Source organism: Oryctolagus cuniculus, chromosome 8 (assembly GCF_964237555.1).
Source record: "Oryctolagus cuniculus chromosome 8, mOryCun1.1, whole genome shotgun sequence".
In the NCBI taxonomy this organism is placed as follows: Eukaryota; Metazoa; Chordata; class Mammalia; order Lagomorpha; family Leporidae; genus Oryctolagus; species Oryctolagus cuniculus.
In genome coordinates, this window is record NC_091439.1 from 122,637,827 (window position 1) to 122,664,795 (window position 26,969).

Sequence of the window (26,969 nt, forward strand, 5' to 3'; positions counted from 1 at the left end):
TCCATCTGTTCTGCTCTCTCGCTTCATGATAACTATTTTAAGAAGTTTTATCTGTCCTGTGGTGCAGTCTGCTTCCTAGTCTTTCTTGGAGTCATAAATTATAACTGAGGGCACGTCAGAAAGTTCATGGAAATGGAATTTAAAAATAAGCCATTAGGGTGCAGAAGTTCTTGGGATGCACACATTGGGTTTCTGGAATACACGTTTGCTGTAAACTTTTTGGAGGCCCCCTCGAATGCATGGGTTTCAAAATATTTTGCCCGAAGATAAATTTACTGTTTAATTCCATTTTCCACTGACCGTGCTAAGTTCGAGCTCTCATCGTTATCCCGGTCACAGGCAAGCTGGTGACAGAGCTGGGGCTGGACTCTGGTTTGCCAGCTGCTGATGTCTGCTACCTCCGGACTAGATTCTAGCTTTCCCAAGAGCTGGAAGCTGCTTGCTTATTTGAATTACAGCTGCCATCAATGCTCTGGGTGCAAGTTACTTGTGGCCACGCCCCTTCTGCGCCCCCTAAGAGCTGGGGCACATCCCTTCTCCAGCTGCGCGTGCACGTGTGTGCCCAGCGGGGCGGGAGCGCGCTGAGGGCGGCTCCACCCCCTCCCTCCCTCCTTCCCTCGCGGGTAAACTCCGGGCATCCATCAGTCTGTTAATTGCACTAATTAGAGATCGCGGAGGTGTTAATTGGAAAACCCTGGTATTGTGCCTATTTGGGGAAGAAAACGTCAATAAAAATTAATTGATGAGTTGGCAGGGCGGGCGGCGCGGGTTCGCGGTGAGGCGCAGGGTGTCGTGGCAAATGTTACGGCTCAGATTAAGCGATTGTTAATTAAAAAGCTACGGTAATTAATACTCCCTACACCATATGGGCCTGCAAAAAGGCACAAAAGGTTTATCCGCGTGTGGGGCTCCTCATCTCTTTTTCCATCCCCCCAAAAAACATCCTCCGCCCTTGGATCCACCCCTCCTTGGCCCTGAGGTAGGTGGAATTAGGCACTTCCGGCCTGGGAGCAGACGGGCAGACCTGGGCAAGCTCAGAGGGCGTCCCTCACCTTTTGCGCGTGCTACCCAGTCTGGGAGCCCTGGGGGAAGTGGGAGCCCCCAGCAGCCCACAGGGGCCCCCAGAGCGGAAGAGGCGGCTGTGGCTTTGACCCAGCTTCCTTCCGTAGCTCGGTGTCTGCGGGAGCCTCTAGGTGCCCCTGCTCTGCGCAAGGGAGCCCTGGGGATGGGAGACAAGGACCTGCCTAAGTGCTAGGCCAGAGCCCCAGAAAAAAAAATCCTGGACCACCCATAGCTCCGCCTCCACTGCCCCCAGCCTGGGACAGGAGGGGTGTCTGGGAAGGCTGGGTGACAGTGACTCACCCAAGGTCGCATAGCTGGGCCTTGAGACCAGATGGTCCAGTTCCCAGGGCTTCTCCCCTTCTCTCTGCAGGTGCCAAGCTGCTCCTTGCTGAGCGAATGGGTGTCTGGGGGAGGAGCTCCTGGACTTGTACCCTAGTAACAGAGCAGGCACCCAGCTCTCCAAGGGGTGGGCCTCTTGGGAAAGTGACTACCCCCGTGGCTTCATGTCACAAGCTGGACCAGGTCGTTGTACTCCTGGAGCTGAGACCATCTCCCTGTGTCGAGGGAGGAAAACTGGGGCCCAGAGACAGAGGAAAGCAAAGGGTTCCCACCCAGCTGGTGTGTGGTTGAGCCCAGCCCCTGCCTTCTCTCCTAGCCAGGGTCAGGCTCTCGTGGACCCTCCTACCTGCCCCCAGCACCCCCCATCTTGTCCCTAATTGGCTGGGCCTCCGACATCCAGAGCCCATGCACTCAGTACTGGGAGCACAGAGGTGAGGATTGAGAACTCTCCTGGGAGAGCCTGCCCTGTGGGTCTGGGGGGCCGCTGGTGGGCGGGCAGGAGCAGGGAAGAAGGCGGATGGGTATGTGTCAGCAGGCTGAAGGCCCCGGGAGGGGGCACAGTGTGCCACATGGGAATTAATGCCATTCATACACCCTGCGGAAATGACTTTTCAAATGCATCTAATCTTCAGCATGCAAATGAGAGGCTTGCTTCACCCTGTTTAATATGAATGATCGGCCCTTGAATAGCTATTATTACACGCCACATTGCAGCAATTATGTTGTGCACTGGGCGTCACTTGGTGCCCCCTTCCCAAATAAAAAGACAGGAAAGAAAAGGACACCTCTGCTTGCATCCTCCTCCCTCCTTTTTCTCTCCTTTCTCCCAAACTTGCTGTCTAGTCTACAACTTTGTGGTGTTCCTGTGAGTGCAGGAAGTGACTACCCATTCTCTTTCCTTTCTCCTGCGTGTGCACGCACCCCTGAGGCTCCAGTCTTTGTCCCCTGGGGCCCAGGAGCTCTCAGATCTCCAAGCAGCTCGACTTGGAATTGGGGCAGGCAGCTGCTGTCCAACCCCCAGCAGGACCAGGGTTGGTTGAGAGGGGGACAGAGTGGGCCCCTGCTGTCTCCCTATTCCCCCTCCCACAGTTGAGGCCCAGAGCCCCCCACTCCCCCGGCGGTGAAGGTGGGTGGGTGGTTTCAGGGGGAGGGGGCTGGAGCCCTGTGCTCTGGCGGGTGGAGCGTGGCGCCCACCCCATCCATCATTTGGCGGCCACTAGCCTCAGGCTGACACCGCCATTAAGGCCAGAGACTAAGTGCTCAATCTCTTCCGAACCGCCACCCTCGTTCTAGCCCTGGTCCCTGGCCCAGCTCCCCTCAGAGCTCAGGAGTGGGAGGAGAGCCAGCCCTTGGGGACCTGGCATGGGGCACCCAAGAGGCCACGAAGACCCCCTGGAGCAGGGACACCCAGAGTCACAGAGGGCGAGGCCCCGCAGGAGTGGCGTGTGCTGTGGCTCCGTGTGGACTCTTAGCAGCTGTCTGTCCCCCACGCTGCTGCCCTCCTGCTTCCAGTAGGGACCAAGACAGAACCAGTGGCCTAGGAGAGTGAGGAGAGTTCTTTGGGAGTGATGGGAGAGGATATTGGGGGTGGGGGAGGGAGGGTGGAATGCTGATGCCCTGGGAACTGCTGCTGCCTTGGGGACAGAGCTAGGGAGATAGCAGACTAGTTCCTGCCTGCAGTTTCTCTAAGCTGCTGCCCTGTGGTTATGGGGTCTGCCTGAGCCTTGCTGCTGGGTGCCTGGGTGGCTTTGCCCCTTGATGCTCTCTGTGTGATCTGGGCCAGGTCCTTGACCTCTTTGAGCCCCAGGCCTCCACCTCACCATCTGGGTGGCGGGAGAACGGGCTGATCAGGACTAGGGGCCTGCCTCCACCAGGTGCCTTGTGCTGTCTATGGACTCTTCAAAGGACTCCAAGAGGCTGGGATTAAATGACTTGGCAGACAAGGAAACCGAGGTTTGGGGAGTTTTAAGATGTGTGAAAATCAGTGGTGGATACAAACCACATCCTGTTTGACCAAAATCCATGTTTCTGTCTGGGGGCTGTGGGCCCTGGGGCTGTTGGAGCCTCACTAGGATTTGAGGACATGTCCCGGAGGTACCAGAACCCCCATGAGTTGTGGGAGGTAGCTCAGGACGCTGCCTCACTGCCCTTGACCATCCCAAACGTAACCTGTTTCTGGGGATGTGTCAGCTGCTCCTTAAACAGCATTTCCAGGGTGGGAGGGGGGCATTTCTGTCTCTGACACCCTGTCTTGGGTTCGGACCCTCGGCTTTTCCACCTGTAAGACTGGCATGGTGATAACCGTCTCTCGTGGAGGAGATGGCATTGAGCGTCTGTCTACTTTGGGCCAGGCATCTTGGGCTCAGAGCTTTCAAATGGAAGCTGGAAAGTGGGGTGGCGGCTGCAGTCGCCAGGCCGGGCTGGGTGCCTGGCTCCCAGTAGGGATTCGGGTCGTCAGTGTCCTGGGGGACCCCCTGTCTAGGTGGGGACATCTAGAACCCATTGCAGTGAGGGTGGGAGGTGGCTCACCTGCCTCAGCCTTGCTCTGCCAGCCCCCAGCTGATGTCCTCTCCATCTCCCCTTAACGTTCTGGCCCAAACCAGCCAAGGACATCATCTTCGCCGTCCCCTGCTCTCCTGAAAGTTGAGGAAGTGGGGGTGTGGGGGAGGGGTACATGGGGAGACTCCAATCTGGGGCCTCTCCTCATCAGAGCCAAGGAGAGGCCGCACCCCACAAAGGGTCGCAGGGTCTCAGAGAAGCTGAAGAGGAGGAGCGCCCCAGAGGGGAAGCGGGGTATGAGGTGGTGATTGTGTGGCGGGGGGCATTGGTTACTGCCCCAGGTAGAGCCTGTCCAGCCTCAGCCTCTCCCCATTGTCTCCTCCAGGTCCCGTTAGAGCGACATGATGGTGGAATCCGCCTCGGAGACAATCAGGTCGGCTCCGTCAGGTCAAAATGGTGTGAGCAGCCTCTCTGGGCAGACCGACGGTGGCGGTGGCGGTGGCGGAGGTGCTGGGGCCACAGGGACGGCTGGAGGCAGCATGGGCAGGGACACAGCCCCCGGCGCAGACAGCAACGGCGAGATGAGTCCGGCGGAGCTGCTGCATTTCCAGCAGCAACAGGTAGGAGCTGGCACCCCTCCCGGCCGGCCCCTGGGCAGGAGAGGGCACACCGGGCCTCATTCCACTTCCTCACGGCCACCTGGGGCTGCTGGCCTCAGTGCCCAGCAGCCTCCCCAGCATCCTGTGTCCCTTCCAGGGACTTGCATGCTGGTGGCCACCTTGAGCCTGGGGTAGGAGTGGGGTTCAGGGGGCCTGAGATCTTGGAGCTCCAACAGTCCCAGCATGCCACTGGCCATCAGGCTAGAACACTCATGTGCCGGGTGGGTGGGTGCCCCCTCCCCACTGCACACTGGCTAGGAAACTGGCTAGGATAAAGTGATGGGGGCGGGGGTGCTGTGCACACAGGAGTACCTTATTTGTGTTGTAAAGCACTCGCCACCTCCAAGGCTGCCTGGCACCCCCATCCAAGCTGCAAAGAGATTAAACTTCCAGGCACCAGGGGCCAGAGCAGCTGGGAAAAGGGACACAGAGGCTGGCCTCCATTTTTAAGGTTCAGCTTAGGAACCCCCGTCTGTGTCTGCCCGCCCTCTTCCAGCTGCTTCATCCCTGAAGCGTCCAGTTCTGGAGTTCAAGACCAGCCCCTGTGAGTTCTGAGAAGCACTGGCGTGGGGAGTTTGGTTCGGTGATGACAGAGCAAGGGCCCCAGGTCCTGGCTCCACCCCAGGGGGAGAGGGGAGAGTCGTGCTTGACGAGTTCAGGAGAACCGGCCCAGCCAGCCCCGGCCCTGGGATTCCCCTTCTCTCCTTTGACTCTGCCCCTCCAATCCCTTGACACTGGGTGCACCCGCCAAGAGGGGCTCTGCTGGGAATGGAAAAGCAGGATCCTGCCTGCAGCCCCCCTCCCAGTGCCCACACCTGGCCACAGGTGTGCACAGAGGCAGGTGCCTGTGTAACCACTCAAGGGCCCTTTGCCTTGAGCCCATTGAACTTTCTGGAGCGGCACTGTCAGACCCTGCACTGAGCTGGTCAGCCAATTGTAGGAAAGCAGGGGAAAGCCCCAGGCAGCCCCTTCCCAGCAGTGTGAGCTTGGCCATGTCTTGAGCCTCCCCAAGCTGGCCTCCTGAAATCCAGGGTTGTCAGGTTCAGATGCACTTTGGGAGTGAAACCCACCACACATTGAGTTGTGCGTGTGTGTGTGTCGGGGGGTGGGGGGCAGAATTGAGAACTCTCAAAATCACTTCCTCTTGCCAATAGTGGAGGCTGAGTCAGGGGCGGCCTGTCTTCTGTCCCGGTGGAAGTGGTCCTCGGAGCTTGCTGGCGTCTCCCAAGCCTTGCTAAGCACATTCCCTGGGGAGGAGTCCCACAGAGTCTGTGCTGTCTGTCGGGACAGAAGGCCAAAGGGCAAAATCCTACCCTTTATCGAACTAACAACAAAGCACGCCCCACCAGGAGCCCCCAAGGCCAGTTCCTCCCTGCCTGTATGCGTGTACACAGAGCTACGAAGAATTTTGAATAGGATGGGAAGTTGGGGGAGATACCCAAACTGCAGGGTTTCTTTTACAAAATGACTTAAGGGACGAGTGAACACAGATCTCAGGATAAGTGGGGCGCTGCTGGGGTGGGGAGAGACAGGACTGTCTGTACCGATCAGGTTTCTTGGGTCTGCTCTGCACATGAGCCGTGTCGCACCATCTGTAGGCCACGTTCCAGTTATTCCTGTTTGTTTTGGGGACTATCCCAAAGCCCTGGAAAATCCTATATCTGTTTCACAAATAAACTGGGGTGGGGATTTGGAGGCAGGCAGAGGGCTGTTTTATCCATTTGGGCTCACTGTGGGCATATTGCCCGGGGCCAAGGAAAATATTTGAGACTTAAAAAAAGGTTTTGTTGGCTCCAAACTGCAAAAAAGATCCCTGCAAAATTAAAACGACAAGATTCTCAATGAAGATGGAACTGTCTGGGGGCCGTTCACCACTCCTGATGTCAGAAGTAGACTTCTGGGTGGCACCTCCTGGCGCTCCGGCGGCAAATGTTCCTGTTTGTGCGGTAAACAGCCGTGGGAAGCAGAGTCTGGCCCCCTGGGTTTCCTCCTCGCTCTCAAAAAGTCCAGCCAGGAAGTCCTTGGAGGACAAGCAGATGCCTTGCATCTGGGGCTTTGTGTCTCAAAATCCCAGCACCTTCCCTGGGAAGTCCGTGTCATTATACCCATTTCACAGATGAGGCTGCCAGAGGGAGGCACTGGCTGTGCAACCGACACAAAGGCTGCAGCTGAACCTGTGGCCTAGTTCCTGGTTTAGGGCTCAGCCCAGCCTCCTATGGGCAAGGCCTGGAACACAGTAGGTGCTAAGTAAATGTCTGCTGGTGAGTGAACGAGAGCATGCCATTTCCAACCTCAGCAGGCTGTACACAATCAAAGAGCAGCCCCGCCCCCCAGCCCAGCTCTGGCGCCCACTGTGAACTCTGGAGACAGGGCTGGGGAGTGGGGCTGCCTGCTGCACACTGGTCCCATCCTCTGCTCTGTGCCCTCCTTGGGTCCCCAGCCCCTGTCCCTTTGTTGATCCCTGTCCCTGCGCTCTGAGCAATGCAGAGCTGGCCTTTGGGTGTAAATGAGATAGACAGCAAGCAGGCCAGTGAGAGGACTCTAGGCCCAAACAAACAGCGCCGAGGAGGGCTCCACGTCACTGTGGAACCAGAGCTGGTTTCCATGCAACCAGCCGCCTGGGAGCTTGTTTAAACACAGGCCAAGGGGTGACCTGGCTGGGCTGCCAGGCCCGCTCCAGCCAGGGTCCCCGGCTGGCTGCCCCCACCGCAGCATTCAAGACCCCGGCTTCCAGCCCCTTATTGGTTGGGCGTCTGCTCTGCCCTTGGCCCTTTCTCCTCCAGCCCCCGACGGAGAACCTGCCCTGAGGAGGCGGCACGGGGCCTGCAGAGGCCTGGAGGAGTCTGTCCCCTGGATCCGCTTCAGGCCCGCCGGCCCGCTGGAGCTAGTGACCCACAGCTGCCGTTGGAGGACACCCCAGACAGACATGCACTGTGGGTCCCCTCCTTTGCAGAGGCAGGTGGCTCCAGCTCGCAGCCCTCTCCCGCGTCGGCACCCTCTACCACGGTGGTGGTCTTGGAGAGCTGTGTTTTACTTTACTCAGATTTCACCTGTCTGAGAAATGTTTCCCCTGTGGGGCAGTTTCCCCAGTCCCCCCCACAAGTACTCTGATGGGGAGCTGTGAGGGCTGGAGAAAGGGGGAGTGGGATTTGGGGATGTCGGGGGGCCTGGGTGGGGGTCTCAGGTCTGGTCTGGGCGCTCAGGCCCGCTGGCCAGCGGGGGGAGAGCTGGCCTTGGGGCCAGGAGGGCTGAGCCGGTGGGGTGGGGCGGGCAGAGCTGCGGCAGCAGCAGCCCTTGTCGCCCTGAAAGGCGTCGGGGCCTCCTGAGCGCGCACTGCCATTGTCCGCGGGTTGCGGGGGTGACAGGTCAGCGAGGGTCAGCGGAGGGTTGCCTAGCGTCTGGGAACTCCCAGTGCAGTTGCTGTGGCAACCGGGCCAAATCCCACCCTGTTCACATCCTGTGAGGAGATTCAAAAGGGTTGGGGGGGCTCTGCACATTAATGGGCTTTTAACTCCCCCCACCCCCAAAGAGATGGACGGGGTCAGGGAAGTGGGGGAGGGGAACAGAAGAATGCAAGAGACTTTTCTTCTCCTACCCCCTCTACCCAGGCTACTTAGGGGGACTCTGGGAGGGGGAGGGTCCAGCCGTGAGCAGGCCCTGCCCCTGCCCCTGCCTTGCACTTCTCTGGGGCTCTCAGCCTCAGTACCCCAGACACTGCCTCTGGGCCCTGCTCCTGAATTCTTCTCTTCCCTCTGGAGAACCAGCTACAGCCCAGGAGATGCTGGGGGCCTGACCTCCCCCCACCCCCAGGAGGTGTGGCACCTTCACACCAGCTCACACCAGCTCACACCAACTCAGCCTGAGTAGGGAGGGAGCAGGTGAGGGGTGGAGCTGCAGGAGAATGTGTCCAGGGCCAGGCCCTTGGCCAGCTCCCTTGGCATCCCCAAAGGCCACCCTATTTCTGTTTTGGGAATTTTCCTGGGGAGGGGGAGGACGGGGCCCAGGACCTGGGAAGGGTCTCCAGGCCCCTCCTGTGGGCCAGGGAGCTTCCTGGCTTCCGTCCTCTCTCCTCCCTCACTCCCTTTGTACCACAGAATTCTTTTCCTACTGATGAGACTTTGGGGACCAAGTCAGCAGCGCTCTCCTCTTCCGGGACGATGGACTCAGCGTGAGGACTGGCAGCCTCAGGGGGTGGCCTGGTTTTCCTCCTGGGGGAGCCAACACCTTTATTCTGAGAGGGGAAGGAACTGAGGCCCCTCCGTGGCCCAGACCTACTGTCCCTGCAGAGTGGTTCAGCACCCAGAACCTGGAAGTAGACCCACCTCCCCAGAAGGCCACAGATACGGGCAGGCTGTGCGTCTGGGAGCCGTCTCCAGACTCCGGGAGTGAGGAGAGCCCTCCCTGGGACCTGCCCACCTCTGCCCCTCCACCACCACCTGGGTGACCCCAGCTCCCTGCCCGAGGCCAGACACTGTCCCTTCTGGGCACCCTGGAGAAGCTGGATGGGCCGGGGCCTGTGGGAAGCCAGCGTGGGTCAGGTGTGGGGAGTGCAGGAGGCCCTGGAGGATGGCGGTCCCCCCTGGACCACGGGGCTCATCTCCCTGGCAGAGAGGGAGCGCAGGCACTTGGCAGGGAAGTGCCCAGAAACCGGGACCGTGCGCCCGGGATGTGTCTCCCACCCACGTGGGCCTGCCTGTGTCTCTGTGTTGCTGGTTTTCATTTTAATGGTTCTAATTTGAGAATGTGCCGATGTCATTTTTACGAGGTTGGTGTAAAAAAAATTTACAGCCTTTTCCAAAAAGCTTTTTTTTTTTTTCCCCTCCAAGGGAAAAAAGTGTGGAATCACTTCGGGGGTTTTATGGTCTCCTCTCCCCCTCCTTATCCCCCTTCCCTGTGTCATTTCATTTTTATTTCTTTTTGCTGGAGGACAAAGCCTGGCTGGTCGAGAACTTGGTTCTCCCCAGGTCGGTTCCTTCAGTGGTCAGGGCCGCTGACCTCTGCCCCTTGCCCCCTGCCTTCCACCTTCCACCCTCTGGTCCCTGAAGAGTTGCATTTTGAGAGGCAGATGAAGAGTTGCTTTCTATGTAATTGAAACCAAGGAGTACTTATTAGGCACCTACTGTTTATTAGCAGTGAGTTGTCTACACTCAAAGATTATGTCACTTTCTACTCAAAAGCCTTCAATGATTCTTCCCCAAGTATAGAATGAAATTTTAAAAAATCATTGTGCCTGTGTGCTCCGGCCCTGCACCCCTCTGGGCCTCTGTCTCAGGCCTCTCTGCTGGGCCACCCTGGACTTTGCGGTTAATAATACACCAAGGTCTTCCCACCTGTAGTGCACCAGCTGTTTCCTCCACCTTGAAGGAAAAGTCGCTGCTTTCTGATGTTTAGTGTTTCCCGAAAGAGGCCTCCCCTGGCCACACGGTGGGTGCAGGTAGGCAGCAGGCTGCCCTCCCTGCCCTGCACGCTGTGTCAGGGTGCAGAGTCGCCCGTCTCCGCTCACTGCCTGTCTTGGCTGGCCAGCCTGTGGCCTGCGAAGGCCACCTCCTCAGTGCCGCGCACATGTTCCCCGGGACCTCATAGCTCTGTGCTACTACTGGCCAGTGATTGCCGAGTCACTTCGGGGGTACAGGTGTGGGGCCCTGGGCATGTTTTTCAGGTTTGGGACAGGGTAAGGCAGGCCAGGCCCTGCAACACTCTTCTAGGCCTGTCTTCCCCTAAGCCTGGCCGACCCACACTGCAAATCAGTTACGAAGGCAAGTTAGGGAAGAGTGAACCCCAGCTTCACCAGAACTCCCCAGAGGCAGCTAGAAGAGCTCTGGGTGGTGTTTCTCGACCGGCTCTCACCACAGTCCTAGTGGCAGTCTGTCTGTGCTTCCTCCATGCTGCCTGGGTAGCCCTCGCTGCTTCTCTCGGCACAGGGCACCGTCCAGGCTCTGTAGCCACCGCCGCTGCTGCTGTGTCTCTGGGGATAAGTCGCTGCCCTGGAAGCCCCCACGCTCATCTGTAAAGTGAGCTGGAGCAGTATGCACGGGGGTATGCAGTTCCTGACTTTGGACCCACCAAACTGAGGTCGAGACATGCCCCCTCTGTGGGGTCACTGCCAGCAGTCTGACAAACACCGAACGGCCATGGGTCTGTGACTCCACTGACAGCTGTCTGTCTGTTCTACACCCCCTGCCCCCACAACACATGAATAAGGACGCACCTGCAGGTGAAGGAACTGCTAAGGAGCCCTGCACTTGGGTTTCCTAGGGTGACACCCCCAACCCACAAATTCTCAGACAGGGGAGTGTGGTCCCAGAGGTGAGGGGCCCCACTGCCCTAAGCCTTGTTTCTTTTCTCAGCCCCTCCCTGTTGCCCTCAGAACCACCGCTTCATTCCCCTCCTCCCCAGCTGCCCTCCCCGGACGCCATCTGTTATAAACCATTGGTGCCTAATTGTGGAGATCCTGCTAATGATTTCTGAATGGGGAAGGGGGGAGGGGCTGTTCAGCTTCATTAGCAGGCCTGAAGGGGAATGAGGGAGGTGTGGTGTGGAAGAGGGTTTGTGAGCAAGGCCTTCTGGGTGGCACTGGGCAGACGACCAGGAGCTTGCCTGGTGCAGGCTGAGTAATGATGGTGCTTAGTGTTCATCCAGGACTCCCCAGGTGCTGCACGCTCTGCTGGGGCCTCCGTGTGCACTGTCCGGCAGGGTGCTCTGCACAGCGCCTCTGAGAAGTGGTGTGGAGTTGTCTGTGTCTTGCAGGAGAAGAATCAGACTCACCGAAGGAAAGTGACTTCTCCACGGTCACGCGTGTGTGTTGCAGCTAGGACCTGCATCCTGATCTCTCTGGCCAGGGCCCCTGCACTGACGGGGCAATACCGCCTCCCTGGAGGAAGCGAGACCTTGAGCCCGGACCACAGGGCTGGGTAGATGGGAGGGAAGTGAGATCTGAAGAGGCTCCGTGGCTCCATTTTCTGCCTTGTCCTCAGCCTCCTCCCCGCCTCCCCCAGGCCCCAGGCTTTGCAGGATGGCTTACCCAGGCGTGGAATCTAAATGCCATGCCTGCCCAGACTGCCATGGGGGTTTCTCTGGTCCCCGCCTTTCCCTAGGGACCCCCTTTCTTGTCCTTCTCCCCATACCTTTGCCTCCCCTTCCCAACCACAGAACTGAAAGCACACAAATCAGGGAAATGCAGAGTCCTAGGCCACGCCGGCTGTGCGCGGTGACATGGCGCCCTCTCTGGGGTGGCGGCCGGGCAGCAGAGGTGTCTGGACGACTCCCACTTGCCAGCTGTGGGGCCTTGGGCTTCAGTTTCCTTGTCTGCAAGGGGGAGGCAGCGATAGCTGCTCTGCTTCGTTCAACATTGTGAGGCTTCCACCAGTGCAGGACTGCTTTGAAAACTGCAAGGTTCTATACAATTGTAAGCTCTGTTGTTTGTTTTCTTTTTAATTATTTATTTGAAAGGCAGAGAAAGAGTGGGAGAGACAGAGTAATATTCCACCTGTTGGTTCACTCCCCAGATAGCTGCAACAGCTGGCAGAAGCTAAAGCCAGGAGCCTGGAGCCCCATCTGGGTCTCCCGTGTGGGTGGCAGGAGCCTAAGCACTTGGGCCATTCTCTGCTGCCTTCCCAGGCCCATTAGCAGGGAGCTGAATCAGAAGTGGAGCAGTTGGGTCTCCAGGCAGCACTCGGATACCGGATGCCTGTGTCACAAGCAGCAGCCCCCAGGCGTCAGCTCTTAGATTCAGTGCCTGCCTCCTGTTTTCAGCCTAGACTAAAATGAATTTAATGAGTAGGATAAGGGTGCTTCAAAAAGTTACTGCAACAGTGGAATTAGAAATAAGTTTATTTTTGTATAAAAAATGTTGAAGTCCATGCGTAGTCTTTCCATAACATGTATTCTCCATGAACTGTTTGAAGGCTCCTCATTTGAATGGATTTCGGGATGTAAACATAAAGGCAAGTTCATCTTTTCACTCCATTTTTTCCGCAAACTCCGAAGTCCCTGCTGTTGCATACGTGCCGTGTGGGGTGCTTGGAGCACAGCGCCCGCAGCCAGCTCGACAGAATCTGCATTTTCAAGGAAGCTGCAAGGGTCAGCTTCCTAAGAGCCCCCTGACAGCATCGCAGTGAGGATGTGACCTGTGCGGTCCCCTGGGTGACCACTCTGGAGGACGGCCCTGTCCGCTGCTGGGGGCTGCGTGTGTGGAGGATGAGGGCAGGGGTGGGGGGTAGAGAGTAGTGGGAGCATGCCCAGGCCATCTGGGGAGGGGAGCTTGGATTCAGGATCTGCCCCGAACCCCACCCCTGGTGGTCTTTTTGGTGCCACTGGGCCCTACGGTGAATCAGGGCCGGGTTGAAAGCGAACTACATGAAATGACTTTGTGTTGTGGGTGCCCTGTGTCATGCAGGTGAACATGAAAGGGGAGTGAGTAAAAGAGAAGTGTGCCTGGAGTTCAGATCCCTGTCCCCTGGGGCCTCTCCTGCTGTCACCCTGCACACAATTCAGTGTTCTGCCCCGGGCCATCGGACCTGCACAGTGGCAACGCCCTGCAGCTTCCCCATGCACCACCCTCTGGGAGTCCAGAGCTGCCATGGCCTCCGAGAAGCCCTCCCCAACCCGCCCCGCAGCAGAGCTCAGAGAAGGGGCCGCTGATGCTCACCTCCCCTGCACCTCCGTCTCAGCCTCTGTGTGCCATGGTCGGCTCCACACCTGAGCCTGTTCCCCCACACCAAGTGCGGTTGTGGCGCACGGCAGCCCCTTGGTCGACGTGAATGAAGGAGGGAGGGCGTGCAGAGAATGGTGGGAAGGCAGGGGAGGGACAGCCTGGGCCAGGCCCAGCGCCTTACCTGGCTCTCCTCTGGCCCAAAGGGAGTGCTCCAGGCAAGGGGGCAGGGATAGACTGGGGAGTGGGAGGCTGTCACAGGATGCCACGGGACGGGATTGCGAGGCCCTGTCGTTGTTTTCTGTCTGTCTTGGACTATTCCATGCTCTAGGGGACCAGAGTAAGAGACAGCCAGGAGAGGAGTGAATTCAGTTTCCCTTACCACTTCCCAGCCCTGGGATCCCGGCCTCCATTGCCCCACCCTCAGCAGTGTCCCCTAGGCTGCCTGGGCTGTCGGCTCTTCCTAGCCATCTTTCCCCCACGCCTCCGACCACTGCACCCCCAATACCTGCACACCCTTTCTCCATCTTTGAGGGACAGAGAGCACTTGTCATTACACCTGGGGGAGTAGGTGAGGGCCAGCCGCCTCCCTGCCTTTCCTGTTCGTGTCTGCCCACCCTCACACAGCCTGGAGCTCAGAAAGGTCAGGTTTGGGCATTCTGAAGGGAGTCTTGCCTCCCCCTCGAAGCCCAGGATGCTTTTCTAGGGGTGAGGTCAAGGGGAAGGGGTGGGGGAGGAGCACACCGTTGTGAAGTTCAGGTTTGCTTGGGGGCCACGTTCCCATAGATACCCGGGTGTGTGTTTAGACACCAGCCTAAGGCAAACTAGGCCTGGACCTCCGGGGAGGCTCTCCATTCCCTTCGATGATGAGAGGGCCGCGGGGGTGCGTGTGTGTGTGTGCTCGGTACACAGCCGGCGCTCCGCAAGTGTTTGCTGAGTGGCAAGAGCGTCCGACACATCCAGATCCCGCTGTGAAAGGTTCTGCCCCGAAGGTGCGTGAGAGGACGCCAGGCATGTGTGCAGACAGGTGTGAGTGGGCACCCCTCGTGGGCACCTGTCCTCCATCCAGGCTGCGCCAGGGAGAGGCTGGAGGCGGTGAAGTGGAAAGCCGTTGGGAGATTAATGAGAAGGGAAGGGAGGGAACACTCCCCGAATGCCAGCTAGGTGCCAAGCACGGGCCCTTTAATCCCTCGAGCAATTTGGAGATGGGTGGGGTCCAAGTTCTGCAGATAAGCCAGGGAATGACTTGCCCAAGGTCATGGCTGGCAAACGGCAGAGCTGGGATTCAGACGCTGCCCTGGCTCTCAAGCAGTCTGTGTGGGACCTCAGGGCAGATAGGTTCGGTGTTCCTGGAATGTGGATGGAGGACAAGTCCCTCCACTCCCCACCTCTGACCCCCCAGTGATGGGATGGGGGCTCAGCTGGCCTCCCAGACCCCTCCCTCACAGCCCCAACTCCCTGCCTGTCACACTAAACCACCCCTCACCCACCCACCCCCCCGCCAGAGCTCTTCAGACTCCTTGTTCTGCTCATCCCTGGGGCACCTGTGGCTCAGGGTCCGGTCCAGCTCTCCGTGGACCCCCGAGCCCAATCACCTAGGTTCATATGTCTACTGATAGCTCACACACCCGCTGTGGGACATGATCTAGTTGCCCTAGTGCCACAAGGCCTTGCACCATATGCCTTCAGCTCAGAAAGCCACGCCAGTGCTGGGCCCCTGTACCACCTCCCTCACTCCTAGGTTCTGCCCTCATCCCCCGCAGCTGTGTGCTCTGACCCCACACAGACTGCTGCTCCCTTAGTCCCCAGACCAACCACTTCCAGTAGGCAGGTGCCCTGGGAGCCAGGCTCCACGGATTTGGAAAGCTCCAAGCTGTGCGACCTTGGGGCAAGTTACAGCCTTCTGAGACTTGGGTTCCTCATCTGCAAAACTGCTGCTGATGGTCCGGACCTCGGGAGGAGGAGATGTGATCTTGCCAGTCAAGTGCCTGAGCAGAATAGATGCTCAACAAATGGCACCTGCTACTGGTACCCGGCACCTGCCCTGTCCTTGCCCCGGAGTCCTTTTTGACCTCCGGCCCTTCCATTTGCTGTCCACACTGAGTCCTCGCAGAGCCTTCTTGGGGGCGTCCCTGTTGCTTCTGCTGCCTGAACCCTGACAGTTTGCCCTTCCCTGCACCCTGCCGGCCCACTGGCTTCCCCTGGCTCAGCAGACTGATGGAGCCCCTGTCTTGCAGGCTCTCCAGGTGGCCAGGCAGTTCCTGCTGCAGCAGGCCTCAGGCCTGAGCTCCCCGGGCAACAATGACAGCAAGCAGTCCGCCTCTGCCATGCAGGTGAGGAGGAGGAGGGCCCCCCCCCACCTCGCTCTGGGCAGGGCCGGGTCTGGAGGGTGGGCGTGGCATGGGGCCAGGGAGGCAAGGACCCACTGGCGAACGACTTGCCAGCCACCAAGGCCAGCAAGTGGGCCGCTTTCCAGAGGGAAATAGCCTCTCCCGGGCGGGCCGAGAAACTCACACTTTCTCTCCTGGCTCCCCTGATCAGCCCGGCCCTGGTCCGGCCTTGCTGCTCTGTGGCTGCAGCTCTGCTGTCTCCTCCTCCCTACAAGGTCTCCCTGTCACTTCTCGTGTTTCTGCCTCTCTGCCGACCTGTCCCATGGGTCACTCTGTCTGTCCCTCTCAGTTCCCAGCCCCCTCCCCCCTGGTCCCCCAGTCTCTGCATTTCCTGTCTCTGCAAGTCTCTCCATCTCTTTTGTTTTCCTTTACACAATCTGCCCTTTTTCCCCCTCTCCCTTCCCCCCAGCTTGCTGGCCCATCTGGCTGGTGGGGGGGGAGGGGAGACCTGGGAGGGGGTAGGGGGAAGCCAGGCCTTCTGTTTACCTTTTGTGTCACAAAGAACTTGGAGAATTGCTGTCTGGGTCCGGGATGGGTCACCACTCGGGCAGCCCACTCCCCTCCCCCGCCCCAACCTGGCATGCGAGCCCCCTCCCCTCCTACAGCAGTTATGGGGGTTGGAGGGGCTTGGAACTGGGGAGAAGATTAGCGAGCTTTGAAAGGAAGTTTATCTAAGGCAGGAAGGGTGAGCGTGCCCCTGAGCAGATGGGGGGAGTCTGGGAAGTGGGGAGGGGTGCAGGGTGCGGGGAGGAAGACTGGGGCCCGGACTTGGGCCCCGGGGGATCTGATGAAGTCTCAGGGTTTTATAGAAAATGAGCTTACGTTTGGAAAGTGCCCAAGGCGCCGGGCAGATGTGCAGGACAGATGTGCACTAGCAGTAGGGCTCTGCTAAAACTCTCCAGCCCACTGAGTCCACCCCCAGAGGAGAGGCCCCGGGCAGAGGTGTGGTGGGGAGGGCAGGGCTGATAAAGGGAGGGAGAGAAGGTTCTCACACCCCTGTAGGGTGGGGCCTTGGACCCCCAGCTATGCTCCCTCCTCCCTCAGGCCCCTTCCTGGGTCTGGTGGGTCTGGCTTAGTGCCCCCGCTAAGAACACAGAGGCAAAGGTGGGGAGCAGCACTGTCCCCCCAAGCCAGAAAGGTCTCAGCAGTAGCTGGAAGAGCTGTGGCCAGGCACCAAGGAGGACTTCCCAGATGGGCTGAAGCAGTGGGGAGAGGGCAGAAAGCTGTGGGCTCAAACCTAGGAGGCCCCCTCCAAAACGCAAGGGATCGGAAAGACAGATGAGACTTTTCTCTCCCAAAAACCCACTCCTTCATTTCACAAATGCTGACGGATCCTGCCCTAAAGCCAACCAGACATTTCTAGAGCACTCGCCCGGCGGCAGACCCCTGGGGTGGGGGTCAATATCAGCCCCACATTGCAGACCAGAAAACTGAGGCCCGGAGAGACTGTAACTTGCCCATAGTCAGATAAGGGGCAGTGCCTGGATGTGAACCCAGACAGCTGGCTCCAGCGCTCACCCCTTTAACCTCCCATTTGCTGTGCTTCGTACCCTGGACCCCACGGTCAGAAGCCTCCAAGTTTGGAGGCCCTGCCTGGGTGGTTCTCTGGGGCTCAGGGAGAGGGGTTTCTTGGAGCCATGTCTGAGCTTCCTCTAGAGCCCAGGTGCCTGGTGGCCCTCCCCTCTCGTCCTACCCTGGGTCCTTCCTGGCCTCCCGTCCCCACCTCTGAGCTCACAGCCTGCAGGTGATCTCTGGGCTGTTGGTGCACGGGAGAGCGAGGCTGGAGTCCAACTCCCTAGGGGACAGGTGCATGCTATCGATTTGGAACCTGAGTGAAGTGGGTAAAGGAGGGGGTCACTGGCAGCCATGCCCCACAGTGGTCCCACAGGACCCTGCTCTGCTCCCCAGAAGGACTGCCTGCCCACTCACTTCCAACACCCGACTCCTAGAGCCAGCTTCCAAAATGCCTTTGGGTCTCCGGCTCCAGGCTAACAGCACTGCCTGGACATGGCTTGGCCTGGGCCCCAGGCAAGAAGAGGAGCCGAGAGGTGGATGTGGGCTGGGGGTGGCGAGAGTCAGGCTCTGTGGCTCTGCCTCCCATTTGGCATTTCTGGAAGTTCTTGATGTCTCACCACCAATCCTTGGCTGCAGCTCCAGCCCAGAATTGACCTGAGGATTTCCTTCTGGTCATTTGCAAGGGACTTGAACCCAAGCTGAGCTCTAGCCTGATCTACCCACATTGCTCCCCACTCACTCAGGGACCCCAGATTCCATACCTGGGAGGTTGAGTTTGGGGCCTCATCTATAGCACCAAGTTGCATCCCGCCCAACCTCAGCCCCAAACAAGCTTCCTCCACGCTGGGTGTGTGTCTGCACCTGTTGCTCAGGCCTGTGACCCAGCACACTGCACTCAAGGTGGGCGGAGGCCTCAGGGGCCTGAGCAGGGCCCCCGGGGCGCTGCAGGCAGCTGCCAGCATTCAGCCAGTGGCTGCTCCTCAGACTCGGCTCACTGAGCTTACTGGCCGGCACTTGACACGTCCAGCCTGCTGAGGCGTCAGTGGGGACACTGGGGGAGTTCAGCCCGGTTCCTAGGACCCCCATGCCTGCCTGGCCCCACTGCGCCACCTTGAGACAAGCACACATGAGGCAGTGCATCCAGATGTCCACAGCTGGCTGCTCGCCCACGGGCAGGGACAGCAGGGGCCGGGGGGCCTTCCGAGGTCATCTCTTCCATTCCCTGGCTCAGAGGAAGGAAATGCCACATGCTTCCTGTGTGCCACCCTGGGCGACTCAGTCCTGGTGCCTGGGAAGATCCGAGTGTCCACCCCGGTCTCTCGCTGTGGGCTGTGATCAGAGGGGTGGCTCCGGGACAGTGCAGGTTCTTGACGCACCCCAGGCCTCCGCTTTCTCATCTGTAAAATGGGTGATGATGATTTTCCTCCCTCCACCTCACGGGATCGCTGTGAGGATGCAGTCACAGTACATAGAAAAGGCTTTGCCAGGCACCTGCTGTGACAGGTTGTGGGCGCCGCCTCCCGTGCAGCAGTGTGGCACAAGGAGAGCAGTCAGCTGACGGAAAGTGAGGCTTGGTGATTTCAAACAATGGTAAATCTCAGGTTGAAGAGCCTGGGTCACTGACTCAGCCAGGACCCTGTGGGCCCCTGGGAGGAAGAAAGCAAGGATGCTCCCCGCCTAGCGGCTGCTATCCAAGTCTCTAGATTTGGGTCGCCTCCGCTGCCCTGCAGGGGCTGGCTCTGCGAGGGGGTGGGGCTGTGCTGCTGCCTGCCTCCAAGCCCGGGCCCCCGGAGACTGAGGGCCCTGACACCAGCAGCCTAATGTTCCAGAGGCTCCTTCTGCAGTGCAGCTGTGGAGAGGGTGCCCGGCGACGTCCACCTTCTCTGCCCCCTTCCACATGCTGGCCCTTGCCCGCGCCAGGCCATGCTTGGGGTGCGGCGGGCGCATGGAGGTGCTTCAGTCCCCTGTGGCTGTGCAAGCCGCCAGACCTCTCTGATCTCCTCCTTGGCAGAAAGGGGGCTGAGAGAGGGGAGGGAAGCTCCTAAAAGCTAATGAGGCATGTTCCCCAGGAGCCTCGAGGCCCCCGGGTGTGTCCCGTGGTACGGCCAGGTCTAAGAAGCTCAGTGGTCCCCCTCCCACAGAGCTGGGCTAGAGGTAAAGCCCAGGAGTGGGTGAGGAGAAGGGGCGCCTGTGGGACTTCCGGGGTCCCTGGATTCAGTTCATCTTGCTTGCTCCTCTGCCTGGGGATTTCCGAACCTATAGCTTAAGGGGGCGGCTCACGGCTGAGTCTTGGCCCTGCCAGGGACGGGAAGGGGCCCCGCTGGTGGGGCTGGGGCTGGGGCTGAGGGGAGGGTCCCCCGGGGCCTAGCCTGTCCCTATGCAGAGCAAGCCCTGTCACTCCCCCTCTTCATGGAGGAACGACACTAAACCCTGCCTAGGCTTCATATCCGAGTCACGGCACCATTATGTCGCTCCCCCTCTTCGTGGAGGAACGACACAGGACCCTGCGCTGTTCTTTGGTCTGCTCGGCCCTCCCCGGGTTTGCTGCTGGTTCTTCCCGGGTTGGCTACCGTCCCTTCCACCTCCGTGGAAGGGCGGTTCCCCCTGCCACTTTCCCCACTTCCACGGGGGAGCGGCACACCGCCGGCCGGCTCTCTCGGGGGCTGCACAGGTGTTCCTTCAGATAGATGTTCCTGGTGCATGTTGTCTCTCTCCTCCTTTATAGTCCTCTTCCACCAATCCCAACTCTGCTACCCACACGCCGAGTACGCTGCTCTCCTCCAATCAGGAGCAGGTCCTGCAGCTTGTTGGTTGAACTGGAGGCAGCTGTGTAGAAGCTGTTTCCCTTCTCAGCGCCATATTGTGGGAGAGCAGATGCATAGAATAAGTCTTAATTCCAGTAACTTAGTCTAGTCCGAGTTGCTCCCAGTTGCTCCCCACAAGCCCCTGCTTGACAACCCTCCCTGACTGCCCCAGGGCCCTCAAAGGGGCCTCCCAGCTGCTGGGGAGGGCGTGACAGCTCAAGGGAGCAAACAGTGAGCGCCTACTATGTGTCAGGCACTGTGCCAGGGCTTGGATATAGGAAAGGAGATGAGAGTCCCGTGCCTGCTGGGCTAGCAGAGAAAGGTGGCACCTGGTATGCTAACACGGGGTCAGGACGGCGTGTGGCCTGGGCTTCCCGAGCCTGACTGCGCGAGCCTGGGAGGCTCGGGCAAGGCAGGGCTGGGAAGAGAACAATGTCTTTGCTTGTCTCTGAACCTTTTCTTGCCTTTGGATTCTTGAAAATGCAGAAAGCCGCTGGCCTTTGAGAATCGCAGACATTCCAGCTAGAGGGAGTTACCTCTTGTCAGAGGTCAGGCCCTGGGCTTGATGTTTGAGGACACCGACACCCCAGAGGGCAGGTGACTTGCTCGAGGTCACACAGCAGGTTGATTGTAGAAGCCTGCACTCCTGACTCCCTGCCTGCTGCTCTCAGTGCCCCACGGGGGACATCACTGCAGCCCCGTGCACTCGCCCCCGTTGCCACCCAGAGCTCCCTGGCTGCAGCGCCAGACCGCTGTGACTGTCATCTGCCAGGTGTGCTGGGGTGTGTGTAGCAGGGCCAGTGTCCAGTCCTGGGGCCACGTGGGCCACTCTGACTCCTTCCCACGGCTGCAGACTGCCCTTGTGTGCCAAGGTGCCCTTGCCAGTCAGGGGCTCTGAAGAGACTGAGCAAGACTGGGGATGGCTTGGTGCCCCTCCCCACCTCTGAGTAAGAAGCCCTCCAAAGCATGGGTCCCCCTGACCAGTGTCACACAGCAGTGCATCCTACGATGATGGCCTGGGCCCCACCTTTATCAGCACCTGCTGTGTGCCAGTCTCTGCCCTAAGGGTGAGTGAATGCCTTAATGCTCCTGGGAACCGTAAGGGGTCGGCGCTCTTGTGCTCTTGTCGTTTGCACCTTAGAGACAAGACAAACAGAACCGGAGGTAAGTCACTCGTATTAAGAGCCACAGCCAGGGCAGAGGCAGGATTCGAACCCAGGCAGTGTCCCTGGGTGCTGCCCTGCCAAGCAGAGCAGGCTAACGGGGCAACTCCCGCAGGTGCCCGTGTCAGTGGCCATGATGTCGCCGCAGATGCTCACCCCCCAGCAGGTACAGCAGATCCTGTCGCCCCCGCAGCTGCAGGCCCTGCTCCAGCAGCAGCAGGCACTCATGCTGCAGCAGGTGAGTCTGACTCCAGAGCAGGGTCCCATCCCCCCCCCCCCCGCCCCCCCGGCCTCTGGCCTCGGGTCTCCCGTCGTGTTTACTGCCAACACCACCCAGGGCCCAAGTTGTCGCAGAAACCAGAGAGACTGCTCAGGCTGGACTGATCCGCATTCTTCCAGGGCAGCTGGGAGAGGTCAGAGGTCCCACCGGAGCAGCCTCCCCCCACCCCCACCGCCGCCTCCCTCCTGCTATCTCCTAAACAACAAGGAAGGGCAAACTAGTTCCCTGTCCCATGATCTATCCAGAGGGACCCACCAAGAGGCAGGAGGGTTCCCAGCTGAAGGCTGAGTCTCCCCTCCCCACTAGGCCCCGCTCGCTCCGGATCCCTCTGCTGCCCCGCCCCTTGTCCAGGCAGCACAGGACAGGGCTGGTGTTGCAGCCAGGGGGGCAGGGAGTGGGGGCGTAACCCCTCCCCCACCTTGCACCGCCCCCAGCTGCAGGAGTATTACAAGAAGCAGCAGGAGCAGCTCCACCTACAGCTCCTCACCCAACAGCAGGCTGGGAAACAGCAACCCAAGGAGGTAAGAGGCCCTGTGGTGCCTGAGCCCCACGAGCACCTCCCAGCCCGCCTGGCGGAGGAGCGGCTCGCCTCGTGAGGACAGGAGGGGGGTAGGGAAAGCTGGGGAGCAGCAGGGCCACCAGGGCGCCCCCTGGCCCCCGGCCCAGCCCCCTCGTGGTCCCTGTGCGTGGGTGTGGAGCGGGCGTGAGTGGCTGGCGGGGCGGCTGTGTCTGGCTGTCTCGTGGTCAGTGCTGTCCGCACCATTGGTTTGTCAGGGCCCCTGCTCTCCAGTTGCTCCTGGTCCTGAGAATCTGTTGGGCCGCAGCAACCACCTCCCCCACCTTGGCCCGCCCAGCTTCGCTGTCCTCGGCAGGGCCCACCCAGCCCCTTCTTCCCTTTCCCCATGGGTTTGCTCTCAGAATTCCCCTGCCCCATCTGGGCCACAGGGCCTCCTGCAGCAGCCTACACAACCCCCTGTAGGCCCCTCCCCTGCCTCACAGCCCCCAGTTGCCTCCTCCGGGAAGGCTGCCCTGATGGTGTCTGGCCATTCTCCAACACCCCCAGCCTCCCCGTCAGTGCTGCTTTTGCAACTGCAGTGGCAACCATCCAGACATTGCAGCCCCGGGGAGACAGGCTGCTGGCCAAGGTGAATGCTCTGTCCTTTCTGAGTTCTTGCAGGTCAGCAAGGGGACCCGTGCACCCGCTTCCCGCCGCCCCTGCCTGGCTGTTTGTGGGAGGTCTGGTCACTCCCTACTCCAGCTCAACAAACACAGCAGCACCAGATTCCCTTTCCCAAGCAGCCTGCCAAGGAGGGAGGTTCTGAGCCAGGGAGTTTCCCTAACAAGTTGTAAAAGTTGCTCCTGATCACCCCATCTCGAAAGCAAAGAAACCTATACCGGGCAGGTGCCAAAAGCAAAAGGCTCTGGAGCTGTGCAATGCAGGGGTCCCCAAGGGATCTGGAAAATGCGCATCCATTGACTTTGGATTCCACTCTCCCCCAAACTCTTGGAGGCCCCCATTATCAATGGCAGAATAAACAGAGTTGTTCCCTAAACCAAGGACTTCCACGGGAACCCTGTGCCTCTGCTCCCTTTCTCTGTCTTGGATTCGGGGGACACTGGTGTGCAGATCACCCAGGCAGTACCCCCAGAGGGGTGATGATTCATCCCCACCAGGTTTCCCTCTGGGGACTTTGTTTCTTGTAGGAATTCCAGGTACAGTCGTTTGTCTCATCCTACTTATTTATGAGTTTGGGAGAGAGCAGAGTCAGAGAAAGATGGAGACAGGTATCTCCTATCCAACTGGTTTACTCTCCTAATCCAAATGCCCACAAGCAGCCCAGGACTGGGCCAGGGATTGAACGATCCAACGCAGGCCACAGGCATCTTCAATGCCAGGTTAAAAGCCTGCCCCATGCAACTTTGAGACCTGCATTACAGAAGGGGAATGGATAATGCTCCCTCCTTCAGATGCCCCAGATGGGTGAATGGCTTTCTTACGGTTTTGCAGTAAGTGGAGGAAGCAAGTCAGGCTTCTCGACCTTGCAGCTCATTTATCCCAAGCACCAAATGTCCAACTACTCAACAGTCACCCGGGGAATTCTGACAGCAGGTGTATGGGAAGTGACCCGCTCAGGAGGAAGGCCGAGCCAAGAGGAAGTCTTCAGGGAGCAGCTGCTATTCCATGAGCATCGCAGAGGGCAAGCTAAAACCACTGCTGTCCAGGAACAAGGAGCTGGCTTAGATTCTGGCTCCATCAGTCACTAGCTGGGCCGTCGAGACAGCTTATCTGTTTGCTTCCTTCCTCAGCCATAAATGAATTCAGCAATACCCACCTCACTCTTGAGTGGGACGTCGTAGGAATCAAAGGCTTCAGTGGAAAGAAAAGTGGTTTAATGGGGCCGGTGCTATGGCACAGTGGGCTAAGCCTCCACCTGTGGCGCTAACATCCATATGGGTGCTTGTTCGTGTCCTGGCTGCTCCTCTTCCAGTCCAGCTCCCTGCTATGGCCTGGGGAAGCAGTGGAAGAAGGCCCAAGGGCTTGGGTCCCTGCACTCGCGTGGGAGACCTGGAACAAGCTCCTGGCTCCTGGCTTGGGATCGACTCATCTCTGGCCGTTGCAGCCGTATGGGGAGTAAACCGGCAGATGGAAGAGCTCTCTCGTTCTCTCCACCTCTGCCTCTACCTCTCTGTAACTCTGCCTTATAAATACATAAATATCTACCTGTTTCATTAAAAAAAAAAAGTGAAGCCTAGTCCCCTTCCAGGCCACTCTGGCTGGAGCTCTCTGACTTAAATAAATCTCAAACAAACAAAACAACAGGAATGCAACAATTTCTACAAATCAACAGACCTTCTAGATGAAGTATAAAAAACATCTGGGGGGAAGGTTGGGGAATTTGAAGAACAGAGATGATATCAAAGAATCCTGATTCAATTCTTAGATGTAGCAACGACACCAGATAGTGGTCACAGCGAAATATGCAGGCATGACAGGACACACCTGGCATTTGCCTTAAGGTATGAGCACACAGCCAAGGGACAGATGACGTTAAATGTGGCAACTTGTTCAGAACCACTGCATCTCAGTGGAAGGCACTTCAAACATTTTTGGAGAAAGGAATCAAAAGATAGGCCTTGGTGTAAAAATTTGAAATCCATGCAGTTTTGCATGATATGCATTTCATGAACTTCTTGGAGACCCCGTTGGACGCAGATTTCCAATTTTTTTTGTACCAAACTAACGTATCTCTTCATTCCACTTTTCACAAACATTTTTAAGTACCTTATCATCCCTTCTGTCAACTTGGGTACACATTTCTGAAATGTTGTTGGGATTAAGAAATATTTTAAATAAATGGTGCCGCATTTTCTGGGACATGAGCTCCACAGATGAGCATGTCCAGAGCATGGAAAATCTGCTCCCCCCTGGTACCAGGCCACTCCACTCTGGTCACCACAGGTCAGAGGACAAGGACTTGGGAAGGGGCCAAGAGAGACCAGGAAAGGAAGGAGGGAGGGTGTTGGAGTAGGGGGCGGGAAGGAGATAAACGTCAGTGACTCGAAGGAGCCCGGCCTGGGAAGCACCCAGAGTCCAGCCAGCCACCGAAGCTTGCTCTCTCTGCAGACTCCAGTTCCATATTTGGCTTCTTCACTCAATGACTAAGTGAGTCACAGGGAAACAAGCAGATGCACACACAAAGAGGCCCTCTCAGACCTAATCCTCAGGGGAGGGAGGGGCCCTGAGAGCCGCCAGGAGCCCTGGGGTGCGTGCACTTTGTCACCCCATGGGCAGGTACTAGGGACCCCTGACCCCGGATCCCAGTGAGTCACTCATTGGCCCCATAACACAATACAACATAAATAACTACAAAAAGCCCCCAAGGATGGCAAGCGAGCTCCGGAGTCCAGGGCACACGGGCCAGCTGTGGGTGTTGAGGAGGGGCCTGGCCTGATGGACCTGGGTTCGAATCCCATACTCGCTAACCCCTGGCTTTGAACTTCTGTAGTGTTCCTCCCGTGCACAAGGCAATGAGCGGACCGATTTTAAGATCTCAACAGTGTCAGGACTGCAGCTCATTGCGGCCAGGTTTCTGCCCGTCAATACAGCTCTCTCGGGACTCCAGCTCGGTCCCCTCTGCCCCCGCCGCCGCCTCTCCACCGGGCACTCTCGCTGGGTTTTGTTGGGGCGGAGTGGACAGCGATGGAGAAGAAAGGGACCGCTTTGCTTTCAGCCAGTCACTCTGTTCCGGCCCTCTCGACAGCAGCACCTGGAGCTCGCAGACTTTGGCTGGGGAGAGGGGCGCAGTGGGCTAAGCGCCTGCATAAAAGTTACAGGCACCGGGGTCGCTGCCTAAGATCGGAATAAACTGACCCGGGCGACCCAGCGCGCACCGCAAGAGGTTCGCCGGCGCTGGTTCCTTCCGATTCTAGGGCCTTACGGGGAATAACAGCGGGACAGGGCCCCAGGTCTCCGGACACACCAGGGTTGACTTGAGAACGCGTCTCCAGCGTGCGGACCGCATCTCTCCTCCTAGAGCCCCTTACCCCGACGCGTCCAAGCCCCGCGCGCTCCCAGTCCCCAAAGCCACAGCTCCGTGGGCAACCCCGGCTCCACACCCCCCAAATTCATAATCTGTCCAGAGGCGCAGCCCCCAGCACCCCTGGCTCCATGCTGCACCCTCAAGGGACCCGGCGCGCACCGAGGCTCCAAGGCGAGAAAGGGGAGAACCCAGCTCCCCGGTCCCGATTAAGTAGGGCTGGGCGGGGCCGCCCAGGCCGGAATGGGGCCCCATCGGCTTGCACGTCCTCTCCCGCCGCTGCGCTCCCCCAGAACCCCAAGCACGGCCGAGAGGCGGCGGGGTGCGGAACTTGGAGACCCGCGCACCGGTGCCCGCCTTCCCACGAACCGCTTCGGGAAGCCCGGCGCGGGAAGCGCCCTTACTTGGCAGCAGGGGTCCGGGGTGGCTGTGGCTGGGCCGCGTTGCGCTCTCCACGGGGGCCTCGATCTGCGCCGGTCGCCGCTGAGCCCAGGGTCGGAGAGCAGCCGCCAAGCAGAGTTCTCCGCGAGCTGGCCAAGGCGAGCCCCGAGGGGAGGAAGCCGCGCGCTCCAGTCGCCCGCGGACTTTTATCCGGAGCGGGGCGGCAAACCCCTCCCCGGGCCCACCCCCTTCCCCGCAGGCGGCCCCCGCCGCAGGCCCGGCCTCCAGCCCCCTTTTGTTGTAACCCGAGAGCTGCTGCTCCCGGGGCGCGAGGGGGCTGCGCCGCGCGGGGGCGGCTGCGCGCCAGCGGGGCAGCCCTGCCCTAGCTCTCCGCGCCCGCCCGGGTTTCCGGAGGGAGGAGGCTCTTCCTAGGGGAGACTCCACTACCCCCACCCCCGTGGTGCGCTCGGAATTTAACCCTTCGATGCCCTGGCCACTCGCCCAATCTGGCTCCTTAGCCCGGAAAACCCCAGCCCTCCCTGGCGCATAGTAGACACTCAATAAAAAGGTACCCATGAAGGTATTCAGAGAGACACTGCACCTCGCTAATCCCAGACCGGGACTCGAAACCAAACAGCCCCCTGTCTGCCACCAGACCGCGTCTGTGGCCTTGGCAGAGCCTGTCTCCT

General features: G+C 59.1%; 1 protein-coding gene and 1 long non-coding RNA gene across 10 annotated transcripts in view; one reads left to right on the forward strand and one right to left on the reverse strand.

Annotated features, from left to right (window-relative positions):
* The window catches only part of LOC108177425 (uncharacterized), a 66,378-nt gene extending 39,693 nt beyond the window's left edge, over positions 1–26,685 (reverse strand). Inside the window, exon 1 of the long non-coding RNA XR_011378520.1 lies at positions 26,304–26,685. This is a non-coding gene — a long non-coding RNA (uncharacterized lncRNA). The remainder of the gene's footprint in view (positions 1–26,303) is intronic.
* LOC127486595 (forkhead box protein P4-like) overlaps positions 1–26,969 on the forward strand; it is a 69,237-nt gene that overhangs the window by 13,148 nt on the left and 29,120 nt on the right. For 4 of the 9 annotated variants that reach the window (XR_011378517.1, XR_011378518.1, XR_011378519.1 and 1 more), the window contains exons 2-5: positions 4,286–4,520; positions 15,447–15,542; positions 21,197–21,319; positions 21,796–21,882. Coding sequence is in view for 6 of the 9 variants with exons in the window: in XM_070048167.1 (XP_069904268.1) it covers positions 4,302–4,520; positions 15,447–15,542; positions 21,197–21,319; positions 21,796–21,882 (525 nt within the window). In the remaining 3 variants the exon portion in view is untranslated. Of the gene's footprint in view, positions 1–4,285; positions 4,521–15,446; positions 15,543–21,196; positions 21,320–21,795; positions 21,883–22,529; positions 24,180–26,969 lie in introns of those variants that run through there. The other 5 variants (XM_070048169.1, XM_070048170.1, XM_070048168.1 and 2 more) reach the window with 5 other exon arrangements.